This window comes from Aquila chrysaetos, chromosome 4, assembly GCF_900496995.4.
Source record: "Aquila chrysaetos chrysaetos chromosome 4, bAquChr1.4, whole genome shotgun sequence".
Lineage (NCBI taxonomy): Eukaryota > Metazoa > Chordata > Aves > Accipitriformes > Accipitridae > Aquila > Aquila chrysaetos.
The window spans coordinates 47,009,340-47,027,067 of NC_044007.1; the positions used below are offsets into that span (position 1 = coordinate 47,009,340).

Genomic DNA, 17,728 nt, shown 5'->3' on the forward strand with positions numbered 1-17,728 from the left:
AAAAGAAAAAGAAGAGAAAATCTGAACCCATTTTCAGGATATTGTGCTGTGAGTGAACACTTACAGACGAAAATCCTTATGAAGGATTTGTCTGCAGGGAATATGCTAAATCAAGCCCTTTTGAACTTTTGATTAAATAATTGATGCATAATGCAGAATGTATAATATATGCATCCTTTCCCCATAGTTGCCTGGAAACCCATATGGAACTGTACTAGCAGTTCCAGGAGCATTTAGTCTCTAAGTCGCTGGTAAAGACAAAGGAATAAAAAAGTTTTTAAAATCATTAACTCATCTTTCTTTCCATTATTCAAATACTGCAGGATACCAGAATTAGTAACTTACACAATGGTATCATGACTTTTGTAATATAGAGTGCTTTTTCTTTTTTTAAAGCTATATCGCTTGGAGCCATGTGAATAATATCATTCACTATATAACTGAACTATAAGACTCAGCTTCCGTAAAAATAGAAAACAAAAAACACAACTAATATTTCCAGCCTCTATTTTTATGTAATAATAATAAGCAGATCATAGAGTATCCAAGATGGTCAACAGAGAAGAATAAAAATAAGAACTCAAAATGGTGGGGTTTTTTTCCAGATTATAGGATTTTTAAGCTAATCTCATAGAAGACTGATCACTGACGGTTTAGAAGAATATGAGACTGCCATGATCACAAATTCAAGAGGCAGATTGTTTCAAATTGCAGCCAAGCAGACCTTTTGCACTTCTCAAGTAGGCAACATTGCTTGTCATTCAGTTTGATTGCTCTGTGGCCCAGCCTGAATCTATCTTGCGCTTTATTGCTTCCAAGATCGAATGAAAAACATGATAAAAACCAACAATGAGAACAGAGCACTAACCATGGAAACCTATGGTGATGAAGGATTAAGATATTTAATCTAAACAATTCTGTAATCATGGTAATTTGGTGGCTCTGTTTCTGATGGTGATCCTGAGAAAAAAAGAATGAGGGGCAATCACAAAATTGCATGGGCTATACAGTTCTTGAGAAGTAAAAGGCAGGATATTGAGAATGAATGCCTCCTGCCATGGCAGGGATCTTCACGGGATTCTTGCACACCGAGGATACCACCATCGAGCATTTCTGGTGCACTCCGTTTCATTTTAAAGAAAATAAATACTCGCTGAGTCAAAGAATGGCTTTATACTATGGTGGTAAGAGGTCTTGTTTAAGTAAAGAGGAGCAGTTGTCAGTTCCTAAATCAATTAACACATAAACATGAAAGATTTGGTGGTTAAATATCAACAGAACAGACTGGCACACTTGTGAATATCCTCTAGCTTTGTGTTTAGAGAACTTTTTTGGATATGCAAGATCAGCGCATATTTTGTCATGCAGAAGAGAAAGTTGAACCTGGATGTCCTGTTGACTTCCTCAGCCACTGGGTAACGCAGAGGTCACAGCACCATTTCCAGTGTGGAATCAAGACTTTCATATCCTTTCCTTTTACTACAAGTACCAGATACTGTGACTTTTCATCTTGTGGTAAATGGCGTGTTGAATGGGATGGGATAAAATATTTTAAGTGTCAGCCCAGTATAGAAAAAAACCCACCCAAACTCTAGTAATTTTATTTAGGTTTAATCAAATAATTTTTAAAAAGTGCTTGCCATCCTGACGGGGGCCAGTAGCTCACACAGGCTGGTATCATTTGATACCCAAATTGTCAGTTTCTAGGACAAAACCAGTTTCAGCAGCTTCCTGTAGCGTTACAAGAGGTATAAGAGTACAGACAGAAAAAAAGCTTTAAGAAAAGCATCTAAAAATAGTGTGTTTACAGTAACTGTCATTCATTTTCAGTGGGAAATTATTATATTTCAGGAGGGTGAGAAATTATTCTAACTTAAAACAAATGTAAAAAGGCAGGCAGATCAGATCAGAGAGGCACCCAAGTGCATGTATGGAAATTAAGCTGACATGCCTACATGCCTTAGCTGTGACTACTTAAGCTCAGAGGAGGCAGGAGGAAGAGCAGGGTGGAGGTGGAGGACACTGTCTTGGACATTCACAAGGTCTCCATCACAGTCATGGCAGCTGCACTGCCTATGTGGAAACAGCTGTACTACAACTTGGATACAACAAAACAATGAAAAAAAAATTACTCACGCAGAAGAATATTGAAGGGAGAAACAAAGACATGGAAACCCTAAGGTGTTAGGATTAAACTGCCAGAGAAACAAGCTCCCTTTTTGTCTGCATTAATTAAGTCTCATATAACTATCAATCACCAGCACGGCTTTAGATTCAAGCTTTCAACTGCCAATGATTTATTCCAATCTAGGGAAATCAGCAAAATCTGCTTTTTGCAGCCAGAGTCATAGAATAATGTTACAACACATTCAGGAAAGTTCATCAAGGACAGCAGTAGTTTTCCAGCTGTGCATTTCTGTATTAGTGAGTGATGTTTAATTGTATGATGGTTTTGATTATGATATGTTGCTATGTTCTACTCCTGCTGCCACCATAGCCCAGAGGGAATTTGCACGTGAACACGATATTTCATCATGCTTTTCTGTATAAACAATTGGGGTTTAATAAATTCACTGAAAACCAAATATTAAAATAAACTAACCGCACAATGATCACTGGGGATAACTATAAATTGTGCTTTTTGGTGGTTCCTGAATACTGGTGAATGTTGAAAGATACCTGCGACTGCTGTCATTGGTCCTTTGTGCCTTTTTTCAGAAAAGCCTATTATGCTTCTGTGTCTGAATGCTATGGATAAAGAGCTGTATATCAACCTTGTTAAGATGCCATTTTCCTGGCAGTAAGGGGAGCTGAGCAGGAGTCTGTATGGTGAGAATGTATATCGTGTGCTCCAAAAACTGCTCCGATGCACTGGAGGTGAAGTGAAGGACAATACCCTGATGTTTGACTTTGTTAGAGCAACACTGGTTCGCAGGGTTTTCAAGTTCTGCGACTGTTGCAGACCTAATGGTGCTCACCTGTAGTTTTTCCATCTCCCTCCTTGAGTCTTGCAGCATGCACTACTTAGGGCCAGCTTTAAAGCACATTTAGAAAATTTAGTTGATGATGAAGTCAGCTATTCGCATTTTGTTCATTTTGTACAGACCGGAATAAACATGTAGCATGTCTGATCAGGTTTCTGCACCTGCTTCCTATCTGCTTTTATTATCCCAAATAATGAAATTTAACCTCAAATGGTTAGGGTGCTGCTATTTCCGAGACTATATCCAACACTATGATCCAGCAGAGCAGCAACAGTCAGCTCACACACTCCTGCTTTACATTCTGAGATCTGAAGATGACGTAACCACCAGCAGTGTTTTCTCTGGGGTCCGTCTGTCCAAGACTCTTGGCATTCATTTAGGATTATTCATGCCCAAATCTCAAGATCTTCTCAAGACTGCTTTAGTATTTCTTTTATTTTTTTCTTTTTTTATGGAAGACGTACCTACATCTTGTGTTAGTATTTATAACTAAGAGAAGACTATTGCTATTGCAACAGGTCTATTGCTACTGGAGTTCTGCAAAGTAATAAGCACGTAGCCTGCAACCATCTCTTTCTGTACCTACCACATCCTCAAAAGTACCTACAATACCTACAGTTCCTCTTTTAATTAATTCCAATTTTAGAAATTGTCAGCAGAAATAGCGAAGCATAAAATGAGTTTATATTCATGGTGCACTAACAAAGCTTCCCAACTTTTAGGATTTCTGCATGTAGAATTTTGCGCGTCTCTTACTTTTGGGGTTTTTGTCACATATTGCATCCCACATTTGGGCACTTAGCAGATTCAGAGGTGTGTCAACAATAATTTGAAAATGTTACTGTTAGTTATTTGTAACGTTAACATAGGCACAGGGGAATGCTTAAGTTTGCAGGAATTTTTCTTTGAAAGATAACATCAGAGCCTTTTCAAATTTATCTACTTAGCATTTTCTGAGTTCTTAAGAAGAATTTCTCGCTTTTCTGAAGAATAAGGCTGGACTGGATTCAGTTCTATCCTGTTTGACAAATAGTTGCAATGACTGATACCGATTTTTCTCACTTTGCTGATTTTATTTAAACTGCCTGTTGGTTTAAATGCTCAGTGAGATTTTTATAAAAGAAATACTTTTCACATGCATAGTAGTTTTCCAAAAGTTTTATAGAATTATCAGAAAGACATATATTTGCAATTTCGAGACTGTTGGCTAAATATTTTTAAAGTAGTCTTCCTCTTCTGAAAATGAAATAATTCCATGGAGCAATTAATTTGATCAACAGTGTTAGTACTCAAAGTGCAACACACGTAGTGAGCGGTATTCTGGTAAATGGTGGTAAACTCTCACCTCCTCTATAATCTTTGGCCAGATAGTTTAACTAGTTTCAGGAGAAATGCAAGAGAGAATGGCTCTCATTGCACACTGCCTACTTCACCAGTAAAACCCAGCCTGCTGCTGAAGGTTTCAGCAAAACACCCTTTTGTACTGAGAGAATTCACAAAGGAGGGCAGGAGATGAACCTGTGGCTGTGTCTGCATTAAAGACAGCAGAAACAAACAGTGTATTGTTTGTGATAAGCATAGCTGCCTCTTAAATGATACTCTGTGACTGTCTATGCTAATGGGCACCTTCGGGTAAAAAAGATGGTGTTAATAAAACCTCTGCTCTGCTTTCCTTGGAACAGCCACTTCTGGCACTCAAAGCAGCTCTCTGCTTCCATCCTCATACACCTTCAGCTTGTAGCCAAGAGCAGCTCCCTGCAATTTATTAAATTAGCTCTTTAAAGGAATCCCTTAAATACACTCTTTCCAAGCAATTTTTTCCTAGTAAGTCTGGGCCAGTGTGCCAGGGCAGGGCAGGAGAGCACAGCTGAAAGAAGACAAGGATGGCTTGAGTGACAGGAGGTGCTATGCACTGGGAGCAGAGCAGAACTGCCTTTGAGCTTTTTCTTTTTATATTCTTCCCTAAATGAAACAGCTCAGATGCAGCAGAAATGGGTTTTCTTCTATGTCCCTTTTTTTTTTTCCCCGAGCTTACTATTGGGTGGTGCATAAAGGCAATTTCTGTAGGGTAAAAAACCCAAAAGAGTAGCTGACATGAGCTGGAGGTCTGATATTAACCATTTCAGGGCAGTGCTCAGTTCAGTGGCTCTATGTTTAGAAGCTCTGTCTTGGACAGCCATTGCTTGAAATCACATCAGGTGAATGAATGACTTCTTTTCCCACTAATAAGAGAAAGCCATTTGGGAGAGCAGCAGTCTACTAGAAACAACTAGAAGAAAACTGTACTTGATGGTGAACAGACGCACGCAATCCAGCCCATTCCAGAGCAACAGGCATTATTTCTTAAGTTGCACAGAACCTAATTCTTAGGATGACATTTTAAGTTCTTCCTTTTTTTTTTTTCTCTTCAGCAGAGGTTGATACAGCATAAGTCTTGATATAAGACCAGCAAATCACTTCTCCTAGGTTATCAACAGCAACCAGAAGGCAAGCACTGTCCATGAGCGACTTGGCACAAGCTGGCAAACTGAAGGGCATGTGTATCCGTTCTCTATGAAGAGAAGCAATAGTTCCAAAAAAGCAGATCACAGTTGATAAATAAGAGGGACAAAGTTAAGATTAACAACCAGTATTTTTAGCCAGCCAGCCACTCCCAACAATAAGGCTACTGCACCCTTAGTTGTTTTCATTTGCTTTGTATACAGTTATCAAAGCAATTACTGTCACAACTTTCCTATCACTGTCAACTTAATTGGATACTTTTGTCACCTCAGACTATTGTATTCTGTTATCATAAAAATGAAGTGAAAAATTCATCCTTTTAAACATAAAATTTAAAAAAATAAAATAAACAATTGAATGCAACATCATAGTGTCTTTCAACACATTTCCTCCTGAATGGGAGAAGCCAGCCGCTGGGCAAGTACTAAACCCCTCCTGGGTTTTGTGTCTGGTAGCCTGCTTATAATGTGATACTAATCCTTCAATTCATACTTCAGCTAAACACATATTAAAAACATGAGAAATGTGCTACAGAAGTGATTGAATGACCAGCTCCATAGCTAATAACCCAATAAATACTCTCCAAAGTCTTTTCCACCACAATTTGGCCTCTCCAGTATGTTTGGACAGCATAAGCTAAACATTTCCGTAACACAGGTAGATGTAACCCCAAAACTAGGAACTCTCTCCAGGGCGGTTAATCTTTACTTGCAGTGAGCATTTCTTAACATACTTACCGCTGTGTGTAGCACAAGTGTAGCCAGGCTGTCATTCTAGTTTAGATATGAAGACTGAAAAAACTTGTTTTCTCTGCATTAGTCCTCTCCCTCCTGCTACTGCTGACAAGAGTTACCCTGCTTAGGATTTTTTTTTTTGATTCGGTGTGGAAAGGTCTGGTAAAACGCATAAACCAAAAGCCGCCATTGTAAGTATTGGCATACTTTTTTGGATGGAGAAGAAATTATTTTATATGTATTTCTCCTTTAAAGTTCACAGCACATGACTGTAGTAATAGCAACTGCAGCTGTAAAGGAAGAAAGACTGAATCTCAGAAGAAACATTTAAAAAGTCACTAATCAAGTGAGAAACTTCTCAAGAATAAAGCCTAGACGAAGGAAGACAGACATGCAGAGATTACAAGCAGGTTCACCCTCTTAGAAGAGATGTCTCTAGCTGTCCTTCTGGAAATAAGGGGGCTGACTGACATTGCACTTACTTTGCTGCACCCCAAATAGACGAGGACTGGAACCACCACTTCTTCTCATGGAGTTGCTATAAAAGCATTTGATTTGCAGGATCTTGCTGGAACCCACAAGTGTTATTTTACAAGAAAACTGGTGAATGTAGTTAACATGCTTATTAATTAAAGCTGTGGCCTGCATCATGACCCACCCTTCTATGCCTGAATCACTGGCATGTTTGAGACAAATTCCTTATATAAACAGGTTAATATTTAAAATCTGCCCAGGCACTCTGATTAGTGTCCTTTGCAATGCCAGATCAAACAGTCCCGTTTGTGACTCATGTGAAGGACAGATTGGGGAGCGCAATGGAAAGCTAATAACAATGGTGTATGAAGGAAGCGCTGACATACTTACAGTTGCATTTCTTCTGAACAAATCTAAGCTTGCATGCTGTTCTGTAGGTGGACAAACGAATGCGATCCAGATCTTGAGCCCCTAGTGGAAGAGAGTAACAGCGACATTTGTATGGAATATGACCTGTGCGTATCTTTGCTAGCAGGGAAGCCTGAGAACAAAAAGGACACATGAGCTGACTCTGTTTAATAATTTTCAAGGCTCTCCCCTTTGCAGGGAGAGTAGAGAGGGGTGAGGAGAAAGAAGGGGAATGGCAGAAGCTACGGTATTAAAAGACTTTTATAAAGAAAGGCAAGGAACAGTCAGCCCACTGCCTCTGTCACTTTGAAGAACAATCTGGTCAAGCTGCAGGCTAAAAGACACACTGGCCAGGCTCCAACAGCAGGGAAAACCTCCATTTAATTTTAATATTTAACAATAAAGCTCATAACAAATATCTTTGGCTGACATGTCCGGTCAGAACAAGGTATTGCCAGTAAACCAAATAAGAAAAAATACCATACCATGACAAAAAGACTGATAGCAATCTGCAGAAGGGGGCAAAAATAATGCAAAGGGTGTGAGGCCTTTCTCCATTTTGCAGAGGTATGTTCTCTGCAATGGAGACCTCAAAGGGTCAGCTCTCTGTTTCACACATAGCTTGACCCTGGCTGTTCCAACTTAAAGATCTGGCAACATTTCCAAAGCAGCTGTCCAGGAGATGGGTGTAAACTGACTGGTAGCTACTTCACATACAAGTGCAGCAGAGCGGGACCAGGATGGGGGCAGAACCTGGCACAGTGTCTTTAGGCCTCCTGCTGCTTTGTACCACTCATAACACTTCCCAAACCCCCCAAAAGTAGATGAGGAGATTGTGATTTAAACCTTTCTCCTTTGTGGCTGGTATGTCTTACATAAAGAAGTGTTGCCTCACAGCTACAATAAGGCCTATGAAATACAAGACTGCTTATTAATTTTACCACACATTTAATGGAAACACATTCAATTAAATTTTTGGGTATTTGCTTTTTCACTGTGGTTGGCCCTGTAACAGGAGTAAAACCTGTTCTATTCAGTTGAGCAAGGTACCAAGTTACAAAAAACAGAGTTTCTTAAGGAACTGTCCGCATGAAACACATCCAAACAAGGTACAGTCAGGCTGCAAGAGAAGTGGAGTGGAATATGGCCCTATTCTGCTTTTACACATGCTTCCTGAACGCTTTCTCTAAGATTCCTCTTGACATTATTAGATTGGCCACTCAGTTGCCCTGTTGTACATGCGGCCGGCCATGTTGGCATAGTTCACCCACACTTTCTTAAACAATCTGCCATCCTTTGGACCCAAATTTTTCAAATGTGCCCTGACCTGCGAGATGAAAATGAGAATGATACTCTCCCCTCTCCCCAGACTCGGCTCTTTTCCTGACCAAATTCTCCCACACAATCTTCCCAGGGCTCCCAGCTACTCCCTTTTGCCCACTGGCTGTCTTAACACCATCTGCTCCTGGGAGAACCTACCTTTAACTACTTACCTTCAGGTCTGGAAAGCTTTTTTATTTTTTTCATCATATGCTTTACTGTTAAATTACACAGGTTTTTCTCTTCTCCATTAGTATCTCACTGACAGCTTTTGGAAAACTTCTTAACTGGTAAAGGGGAGGATAATGCTTGTAACACCTAAGTCTTTCCTTTTTTAATAGGACCAATGAGTAAAATGAATTTAACTTTTTCCCTCTTAACTTTAGTCAAAGCTACTAATAAAAGCTTCCAGTGCTCCTTTATAAAACTTCAGCCTTTTAACAAGATGTAAAGATTCAAAGCAAAATGAGACTCTGGTTCATTGAGCTTCCTAGGTTGCAGTATTAATCCTAAATAAACAAGTTTGCAAGCAATAATGTTGCTTTTTTTCTTTACTATTTACACACACAGTGGATGGTATTATTTTAATATTATTTTGGGAGTAGGTGTTTTTGCTGTTAAATCCCTGGAACAGACAATTAAATTTTACCATGATTCACATTTTGCCGCAGTCAGAGATCTATTTTTCAAATAACTTCTGTAGAAAAGTGACTTCACTTACATGGAGAGTCCTGAAAAACAAGTGGAAAGATGTGCGGGACTGAGCACGGCAAAAGAGACTGTGAATTTGTAACTTGCCTACAGGACTGCCAGTGGCCGCTCCTTCCTTTTGCCCACTGGCAGTGTTTCACTGTTTCCTTTGAATATGCTCATCTCATGTAACACTGTTTGCAGTTTGCAAAAATAACAAAGAAGTGATACGTTGCAAGCTTTTGCTGCTGATTTCTTGCTGGATAATACCTGCTGGCAGCACAACAGTGATGTACATTTTGAACTTCCTTCATCAGTCTGGATATACCTAAGCATGTCAGGTAAGACTAAGGGTAGCCTAGTGATTTGACATCCAATGGTGCATTTTGAGATATAAGACACAATTTAAGTTTTAACCACAGGATTCTACAGAATATGATCTTGATTATGATACTAATTCACAAAGGTTTGTAATCCGGAACTAGAAAGACGCCTCTTCTGAAGGAAAGGAAACAAAAAAGTCAAACTAAACTTCTTTAAATACAGGGAATATCACATAGTGGCCCAAACCTAAAGTAAGAGTCAAATCCATCTATTCCTCATTCAGATCAAATTTCCTACTTTAAAAGGCAGGAAAAGTTGCATTTTTTTTCTGTCTTGTGTAGTCTGGAACATGACCCACTCTCTAAAAGTATTGTGGGGTTTTAATCACTGACATGCAGATATGACTGCAAGAACCTAAACCACTGTCAAAAAGTCCTCTGTATTATGAATTTTCTTCCTCTAACATCGGCAGGTTGTGGAGTTTAACTTTTTACCATAAGCTTATATCTGTTATAATGTCAAGAAGCTTCGCATGGCCAACAGTACGTAGGGTGTGTCGAGCACATGGGTTTTGTTAAATGTGGATCATGTGGGCTTGCACACAGCTGAGGGCACCTGAATGCAATGCCAGGATGAGCTTCTGTTTCAGGGAAGCACACCCTTTAAAGACACAGGAATCAAAGGGACTCTCAAAATGCATAATTCAGTGTTGTATGAGTATGGACATTTCTTCGCCTAAAACATATTTAGTTTTTCACACAGACTTAGTATTTCCCCCTCTTTTTACCTAGTTGGAACCCAGTTCTCTGTGTGCATGCGTAACAAGAGGAGGAAGGGAGGCAGGCAAATAGAAAAGGGAAGCACACATGAGATAAACCAGACTCAAGTAAATACATCAAAATACTAAAATGTGAAAGAAAAAGTAGTAAACAATAACAATTTGTGTACAGTATGGGAAAATAGTCTCTTCTCTACCTCTAACTGCTGATTGTAAGCTTTCCCAACACCTCCTTAACTCCTCCAAAACAACCCAATAGCAATACAGCCTTCAAAACTGTGGGAACAAACCATAAATCCTCACAGCAAAGTCTTAAGCAATTATCTTCCATTTTAGGAATATTTCAAACTAACTGAAGTTAATGGAAGTTGTGCTATTGACTTTAGCTGATACAAGCTCAAGTCCTCTCTATAATTCTAATTTAGAGTATAGTATGTTCTGATAATGGAAAAATGCATCATCCAAATGCATCATCCTTTTTTCTTGTTTTTCTTTTTTTCTTTTTTTTTTTTTTTTTCCTTCTGGCCAAAGAACAACCCCTCCCTCCACTGGTCCAAGATGCTGTACACAAGGGACAAGAGAAATATCCATCCGAGTTGCAACAGCAAGCCTTGTGTGATACTGAAATAATTACAGGGCACAATGGAGCTAGTGGACACAGCGGAGCGGGCCAAGACTGATCTCAGCAGGCCATGTGAATGAGAAGTCCTTAATTTGGAGAGCTCAGGAGCGTAGATGTAGGGCATTCGGTCACCCCTCGGCTCACCCCCAGAGAACAGTCCCGAGCACGTTTAATTCACCAGCACAGACCTAGCCTTTCAGTGCGCACAGCTGCTTAAGTCCCAGCAATGCTCATCTTAGTCTCCCCCAGAAGATGGGGGAGATGCTCTGTCATTTTTCAGTATGTTGCAGGGGACAAATAATAGGAAGCTTAGTAATTACAGACAGAACTTAGGTAAATCTAGTAACAGGGTGACAGTCTCCAACTTCATCTGTAATAGAATTTCCTTGAGAAATGGTGGATTGTTTGTAAAAGAAATAGACGACTGTTGAGGGAACTGCAGGAACATTGTTAGTATAGTACATCCCTGACACACTATTCTGCAGGGAGCACAAAGCTTCACTAGAAACTATAAAAAATGTGCTGAAGCGGGGTGTGTAGTATATGAGTCCCTGTACTGTGTCTGGCTGGGATGGAGTTAACTTTCTTTATAGCAGCCTGCATGGTGCTGTGTTTTAGATTTGTGGCTAAAAAAGTGTTGATAACACACCAATGTTCAGCTATTGCTGAACAGTGCTTGCACAGCATCCAGGCCTTTTTGTTTCCTACTTTGTCCCCTCCCAGAGTCGGCTGGGGGTGGGCAAGAGGTTGAGAGGAGACACAGCCAGGACAGATGACACCACCTGGCCAAAAGGATACTCCATACCTTAAAATGTCATGCTCAGCAATAAAACTGGGGTAGGGAATGAAGGGGGTGGGGAATTTTGTCTTCCAAGGTAGACATTGCTTGGAGACTGGCTGGGCATCAGTCTCTTTTGGGAGGTGGTGAGTGACCACCTTTGCATCACTTGTGGTTTTTTGTTGTCTTTTTTTTTCTCTCTTTCAAGCTCTTAACTGCATCCCAAGCCATGAGTTTTCTTGCCTTTGCTCTCCCTATATTCTCTCCCATCCCCCTGGGGGCTGGTTGGGGATTAAGCAAGTGGTTGTGTGGGTGTTTAGCAGCTGGCTGGGGTCAACCCACTACAGATAGCCCCACTAAAAGATGTAGTCTTTTGGGGACCTTTATCTCTCTTCATTGCTACCTGCGTATTGCAGTATTTTTGTCTCAAGAAGCTACTGATTAAAATAATACAATCACAAAATCTGATGTAGAAAATCCTTCTCTCCTGCTATTTGGTCAAATCAGCTCATTTTCCTGTAGTTTTGGTCTCATGACATTAAGCCATTTGTGAAATGGAGATATAAGTTACCTGAGGTGGAATGCTTGCATAGATTTTACTGACACTGCATTACAACTGGCTTGGTCTATCACAGCGAAACATTTCTTGGAAGTACTTACGCATTTCTGCAAACAGCTGCCTTCTTTCTGCCATGGTATTTCCTCTTTTCCCACAATCTTCAATCATTCTGGAAGACAAAATCATGTGAAAATACTGAGCATTATCCCAGACTGAACATATGTACATAAGCATCCATAATTGATCCCGGAGAACCTTTGAGGTTGACCGGTGCTCCACGTGTACCCAATGCCTTTTGCCAGCCTCTCTGTGGCACAGTTTGAGGAGAAGCTGGTCCCCAAATTGTCCTCCATTCCCTAGATTCTGCTTTCAAGCATTTGTTTTTCTCTTCTCTCTCTCCCAAAGGCAATGTTCAGTTTTTCTGCTTGATGTAACTAACTGACTTACATAACACAAGCTCTGAAATTCATTTTAGGTTTTCTTAAATAAGGAATCTTCAGTTTAAATTATGTAAGAGAGAAGAAATCATAAAAGATTTGAATATTACTTTATAGTATAGAAAATGCCTTTCTAGTCAATTCTGGGTGGAGGAGACAAAAAAATAACACAACAACAACTAAATCTCTACTCCACAACATAATACCCTCTATTTACTCAAGCAAATACACTCCAAATATTCATTCAAATTCAAGACAGTACGTCTCTGATTAAATGAGTTCCAATAAAAGGCTCAGAAGCAAGAATATATTTTCCTTCAGTTTTCAGATATAAAAATCTTCAGAATATTTTGAAGAGCGCTACTGCTGGATAGAGCACAGAGAAAAGAGGCAGCTTACTTCACAGCCAGAATCCAAACCATAAAAGACTAAAGCCTTCAGAGTAAAGATAAACATCTTTAGCAGCACTCAAAAAATGAAACCAGTGTCAGCATCACCACTTCCTATGGGTAATTACTCGAGCAAACCAATATCGTTTCCTCCCTGCCAAGCCTGGTTAGGGCTTCTGACCTGCATTTTAATCTACATCCTTGTCTCAACTAGACTGTGTAAAATAACATTGGGCCACCTGGGATGTAAAGGAGAGGCTCTGTAGAGGCCTGCAATCCAAAATATTCCACCGTAACCCATAGCAAACCCACATATGTATATAACAGGAAGGATAAAAGTACTGGATGCTGAAGTCTACCATCACCAAAGGACTCAGGAGGGAAAACCAGTTTTCTTCTATTTCTTGGAAAAAGCAGGGCAATCACATAAGAAGTGTTTTGTTGTGTGGGGTTTTTTTTCGTTCCAAAATGTACTGTTCAAATGAAGTGGTGGTACATTATAACTGCCTTTTCCAAATAGCCTGTTAAATTCTCAGAGTGCTGATAAAGGCTCTGCTAAAGTCCTATCTATGGTGGACATTTTGTGATGTGAGCAGCAGTCCCACTAAGAAGTGGACAAAGGGTATGGCTGCAGCCTGTTTGCAGGGATATTCAAGTTCACCCTTATGCTCTAATTTGGCCGGGAGTGATACAGATGTGTGCAGCATAGCATTAAGTCTGAACTAATATATCCTGCCTTTCTGCAGAGATAATAGCTTTCAGTATACTGCTTTACAGAAGTGGCCACACAGCCTCTGATCTGGAGGTAGCTGGTGTCTTGCTAGCTTAGAGGGGTCAGGGAAGACTCACACCTACCTGCAAAACGAGATATGCCTCAAGATACGCCAGACCCAACCTGCATCATAATTAGACAGCAAGTAGTAATATCTTTTGTACGTGGATCAGCTTTAAATCTCTGCCCGTAAAAGATGAAAAATGATGTAATCCCACTAACCCCAGCTTGAGTTCCCCACTCCTTTCTGTTTCTAATTGAACTTACAGTAGAAGACAAATTTGCCATAAATGACCAGATCTCGTAGGACAGGTGGGTTAATAAAGCTCTTGGAAAAGATAGCATCTTTCAGCAGGCAGGGCGGTTGAGTGAATACTTCAGAGCAAATACAATTTCAGATTAACTTTTATTATTTGTAGAGTGAGTCACAGGCCATCATAATTTTCTCTGACTTCTCCTATATTCAGAATTACTCTACAAACAATGTGCCACTGGTTTTTAGACTATATACTGTTCATATTAATTGACTGAGATTGGGTTCTTTTGATTTTGGCACAAGGATTACATCATCTTCTTTCAGTTTTGATACAATTTACACTTAAATCTTACAGATTTTTTCCATTTATTAATTTGCTGTTTTCATTCCACCAACGTTCTCTAACATTCATGAAATAATCACTGGTCTCATGTTGATTGCCGCAAACTTTATTGAAAACAAAAGGGGTGCAACTTTATTCTTCCTTCCCTCATACTGCCTCTTGGATAAAAATATTCCTTAGCTATCACTTTCAAACATCTACAGAGCACCCACTGGAACGTGGCTCACCTGTGACCTTATTCACCACGCAGAAGAATTTTCCCAGTCAAAAGTAAGTAAAAAAAAGTATTTTTCAAATAATGCAAATTGTACACCAAGTTCTCCACTTCCTTCAGAGAGCCCACTCCTAAAGTGCCCTTTCAGTGGGGTAAAAATCATTAACTGATTTTCCCTTTTGTGCAATTCATCCTCCCCTTACTTTTATTGATGTTTATATCTCCTTATATAAAATGTTCCCTGGACCTAATCATCATTTTTCAGAATGTCCCATTACCTAGTGAAACTGAATCACCCTTTTCACTGCTGGGGCTTATGGGGATTACCAGGCCTAACAAATAACTTTATATTTATACACACACAACTCAAGCTTCCTTGGAGAGAGAAGAAATTTTGTATTTGTATTTTTAAGACTCTCACTGCACTAGATATGTTGCAGATTTTAAAATAGCTTTCATCCCAAATGACAATCCTAAAATCCTCTGCAATGGGATATATGCCATTAAGCTAATGAGAACATCAGCAGTGGCAGTATTTTCAGATAGATATCTTCTATCCCTCCTTTGCATCTTTTCCTGATAGAAGAAAAAATTATAGATGATGCTCATCAATATTGTTATTTTTGAGTCACCATTGATAGGAATTCACTCAACTGTGTCTTTGAAGCTTTTTGTATGCATTTTTAACTCCAGAATGTGCTACAGCCCAGGCTCAACTAATGCCATTGGTCATGGGTGTTGGGCATCTCCCTTTTCGGTCTTGTTCACCTTGATCCAGCTCACACGTACACAGCTCAGCTCTTTAACTCAGATTACAGAGACTCATGCTTTGAGCCTGTGATGCGCTCAGCTCAGTCCCTGGGGCTGGCTGTGAGCATAATTGACTACAGTCATGTTCCAATATTTCTCACTTTACTTATAACACTTGTCAAGTCACAGGAAAAAAGTACAATTTGTTCTACAGGGGAAAAGAGCAAATCACAAAGTGAACTTTAATGTACTTTACAAAACAGAATAAATTATCAGAGACATAATTTTGAAAAATATTAATTAATGTACACTCTTCCCATAGTAGGGATTAGATTATATTTGTCTTCTATTGATTCCTTCCACTATCTTTTTCCCTTCACTTTTCTCCCCAGGAAATAGCTCCTCCACTGCAGGTAGGGAGAACACCTCCTGTGCATCTAATTAAAATTCTTGTCACAGGCTAATTAGTAAGGTACCAATTAGCAAAGTATTAAGGCTTCAATATATTACAGACATTCCAGAACAGAAATCATTCCAAGCATAAGGTTTCCAGCCTCTGAAAAAGATGCCATGAATGTAACATTTCTATCAGCATTTCAGGCTGAAAACTTATGACATTAGTAGCGCTTGAAGGAAAAGAATAAATAAAGAAATAACTTAGTATGATTTGAACATTTTTGATTACAATTTCACTTTCATGCTTACCATGTATCAGAAGCATAGTTGGTCTGGTTTTTAATATACTTTATTTGTTTATAAAATCTGAGAGGGAATAACATAATATACGTAAGGTGAGAACTAAATGCCCCATTTTTCTTTCCTTTGCTGTTGTGCTGCTTTGATTTATGAGTACTGTAATAATCCCTCTCACACATAAGTGTTTTTCTTGTTTTAGTATTTATAAGGTAAATAGCATATTTTACTAACCCCCGTTTTATGTCATCCTTCTTGTAATTAGTGTATTTCCACGCTATCTCTACCCCCCCGTTTTATGTCATCCTTCTTGTAATTAGTGTATTTCCATTTCCTGAGCTATCTCTATGCATGGTAAAAGCAATGCCTGCCACAATTAAATCATTAGGTCCAAAAAACCATCCACAGAAGTAATTGCCTGTATACCTGGAGAAGGAGCTCCCCTCTCAAGAGTTCTATACACTTCCCAGGAGACTGTCAAAAATTCCCAACCTGACACACACATGCACACACAGTTTGATGGCTCTGAGAAAAGCAACCCCATTAACACTTCCACAAATCTCCATCCTGTTCATCCGTGACGGATGAAGTGCTCCAGGGAGGTGGGAAGCACGCCAGTGAGGAAAATCGTCTGCTGAAATTGATTAATTGTGGCATGAAAAATTTATCAAGTACCATGTGATGGCTGTGACGCAGCCATGTATTTGACAAAAGAGGCTCCGAATCCTGACCAGTGACATTCTTGATGGTCTTTCAGGCTGGATAAAAGTTGGTTTTTCCGTCACAGCAGGCACAGAGGAAAAAGAAGAACACTTGTCTCTCCCTGAGTCTTGTCCAGTCGTGCTTGCTGTGGCTTGGAAGCACTTGGGAGCATTCTGGGATGCAACTTCTAGCTGGAGGTTTTGCTCCAGAAGACTGGTAAAACCAACAGTGAGTATCTCAAGATCACTTTTGGAAAGAGTCCCATCATTTGGTAGAAAGTATCAACCAGGCTCAAGCATCCTTTATTCTGAGCAGTCTGTATTTCCCTAGTGAGGAAATCTTCAACTCCTGATATAAACAGCTATTTTTTTTCTTCCATGAAATGTCAAATGTTAGATATTTGCTTTGGTATCGCTGGGAATTGGAAGCATTAGGATGCAGAGAAATGTGCTGGTTTCTCAGTGGCTATTTTTCATGCTGTTGACAAATCAGACGCTATTTTCTATGCAGCTGGTCAATATTTAAACCCAGCTTTGAGCAGACAACAGTAACATTTTTCAGCAGCACAGGCTTCTTGCCTGACATTGCTTGGGACAGTTTTATCAAAATGCCCTCCATACAAAACAAACTGCTATTCCTTTTCAGAATTTACCAGCACCAGATTTATGAAAATGAAAGAGCCTGCTAGGGTCTAGCTTACAGTTACTTTATGAGAAACTTAAAAGCTGTAGTCAACAGCTAGGTTTGGAGTGCTGTTCATGCAGGATTCATAGCAATATGAGAGAGAAGATTTTCCATAGATTTTTTCCTCTTCTCCTATTTTCTCCAAATTCAGCCCTGGTAGGTGAATGCTGCTCAGCTAACTAGAGCAGAATTATGGCTGCTTATTTTGAAGTTAATTTGGATTGGAGAATAAAGGGTTAAAAGGGACAGTGGGTGCTAGCTAAAACCATATTTGTAAAGTCACCAACCTCAGCAATCCTTGAAGTTAATAATGAG

The 17,728-nt window shown here is 39.5% G+C and overlaps 1 protein-coding gene across 50 annotated transcripts in view; it reads right to left on the reverse strand.

The window, feature by feature from the left end:
• Positions 1 to 17,728, reverse strand: part of DTNA (dystrobrevin alpha) — a 234,484-nt gene that overhangs the window by 88,560 nt on the left and 128,196 nt on the right. For 23 of the 50 annotated variants that reach the window (XM_041122970.1, XM_030011173.1, XM_030011161.1 and 20 more), the window contains exons 1-3: positions 12,429 to 12,451; positions 12,275 to 12,342; positions 7,085 to 7,165 (exon numbers count right to left, since the gene is read on the reverse strand). In XM_041122970.1, the coding sequence (XP_040978904.1) occupies positions 7,085 to 7,165; positions 12,275 to 12,341 (148 nt within the window). In that variant the 5' untranslated portion in view covers position 12,342; positions 12,429 to 12,451. Of the gene's footprint in view, positions 1 to 7,084; positions 7,166 to 12,274; positions 12,360 to 12,428; positions 12,454 to 17,728 lie in introns of those variants that run through there. The other 27 variants (XM_030011190.1, XM_030011189.1, XM_030011186.2 and 24 more) reach the window with 5 other exon arrangements.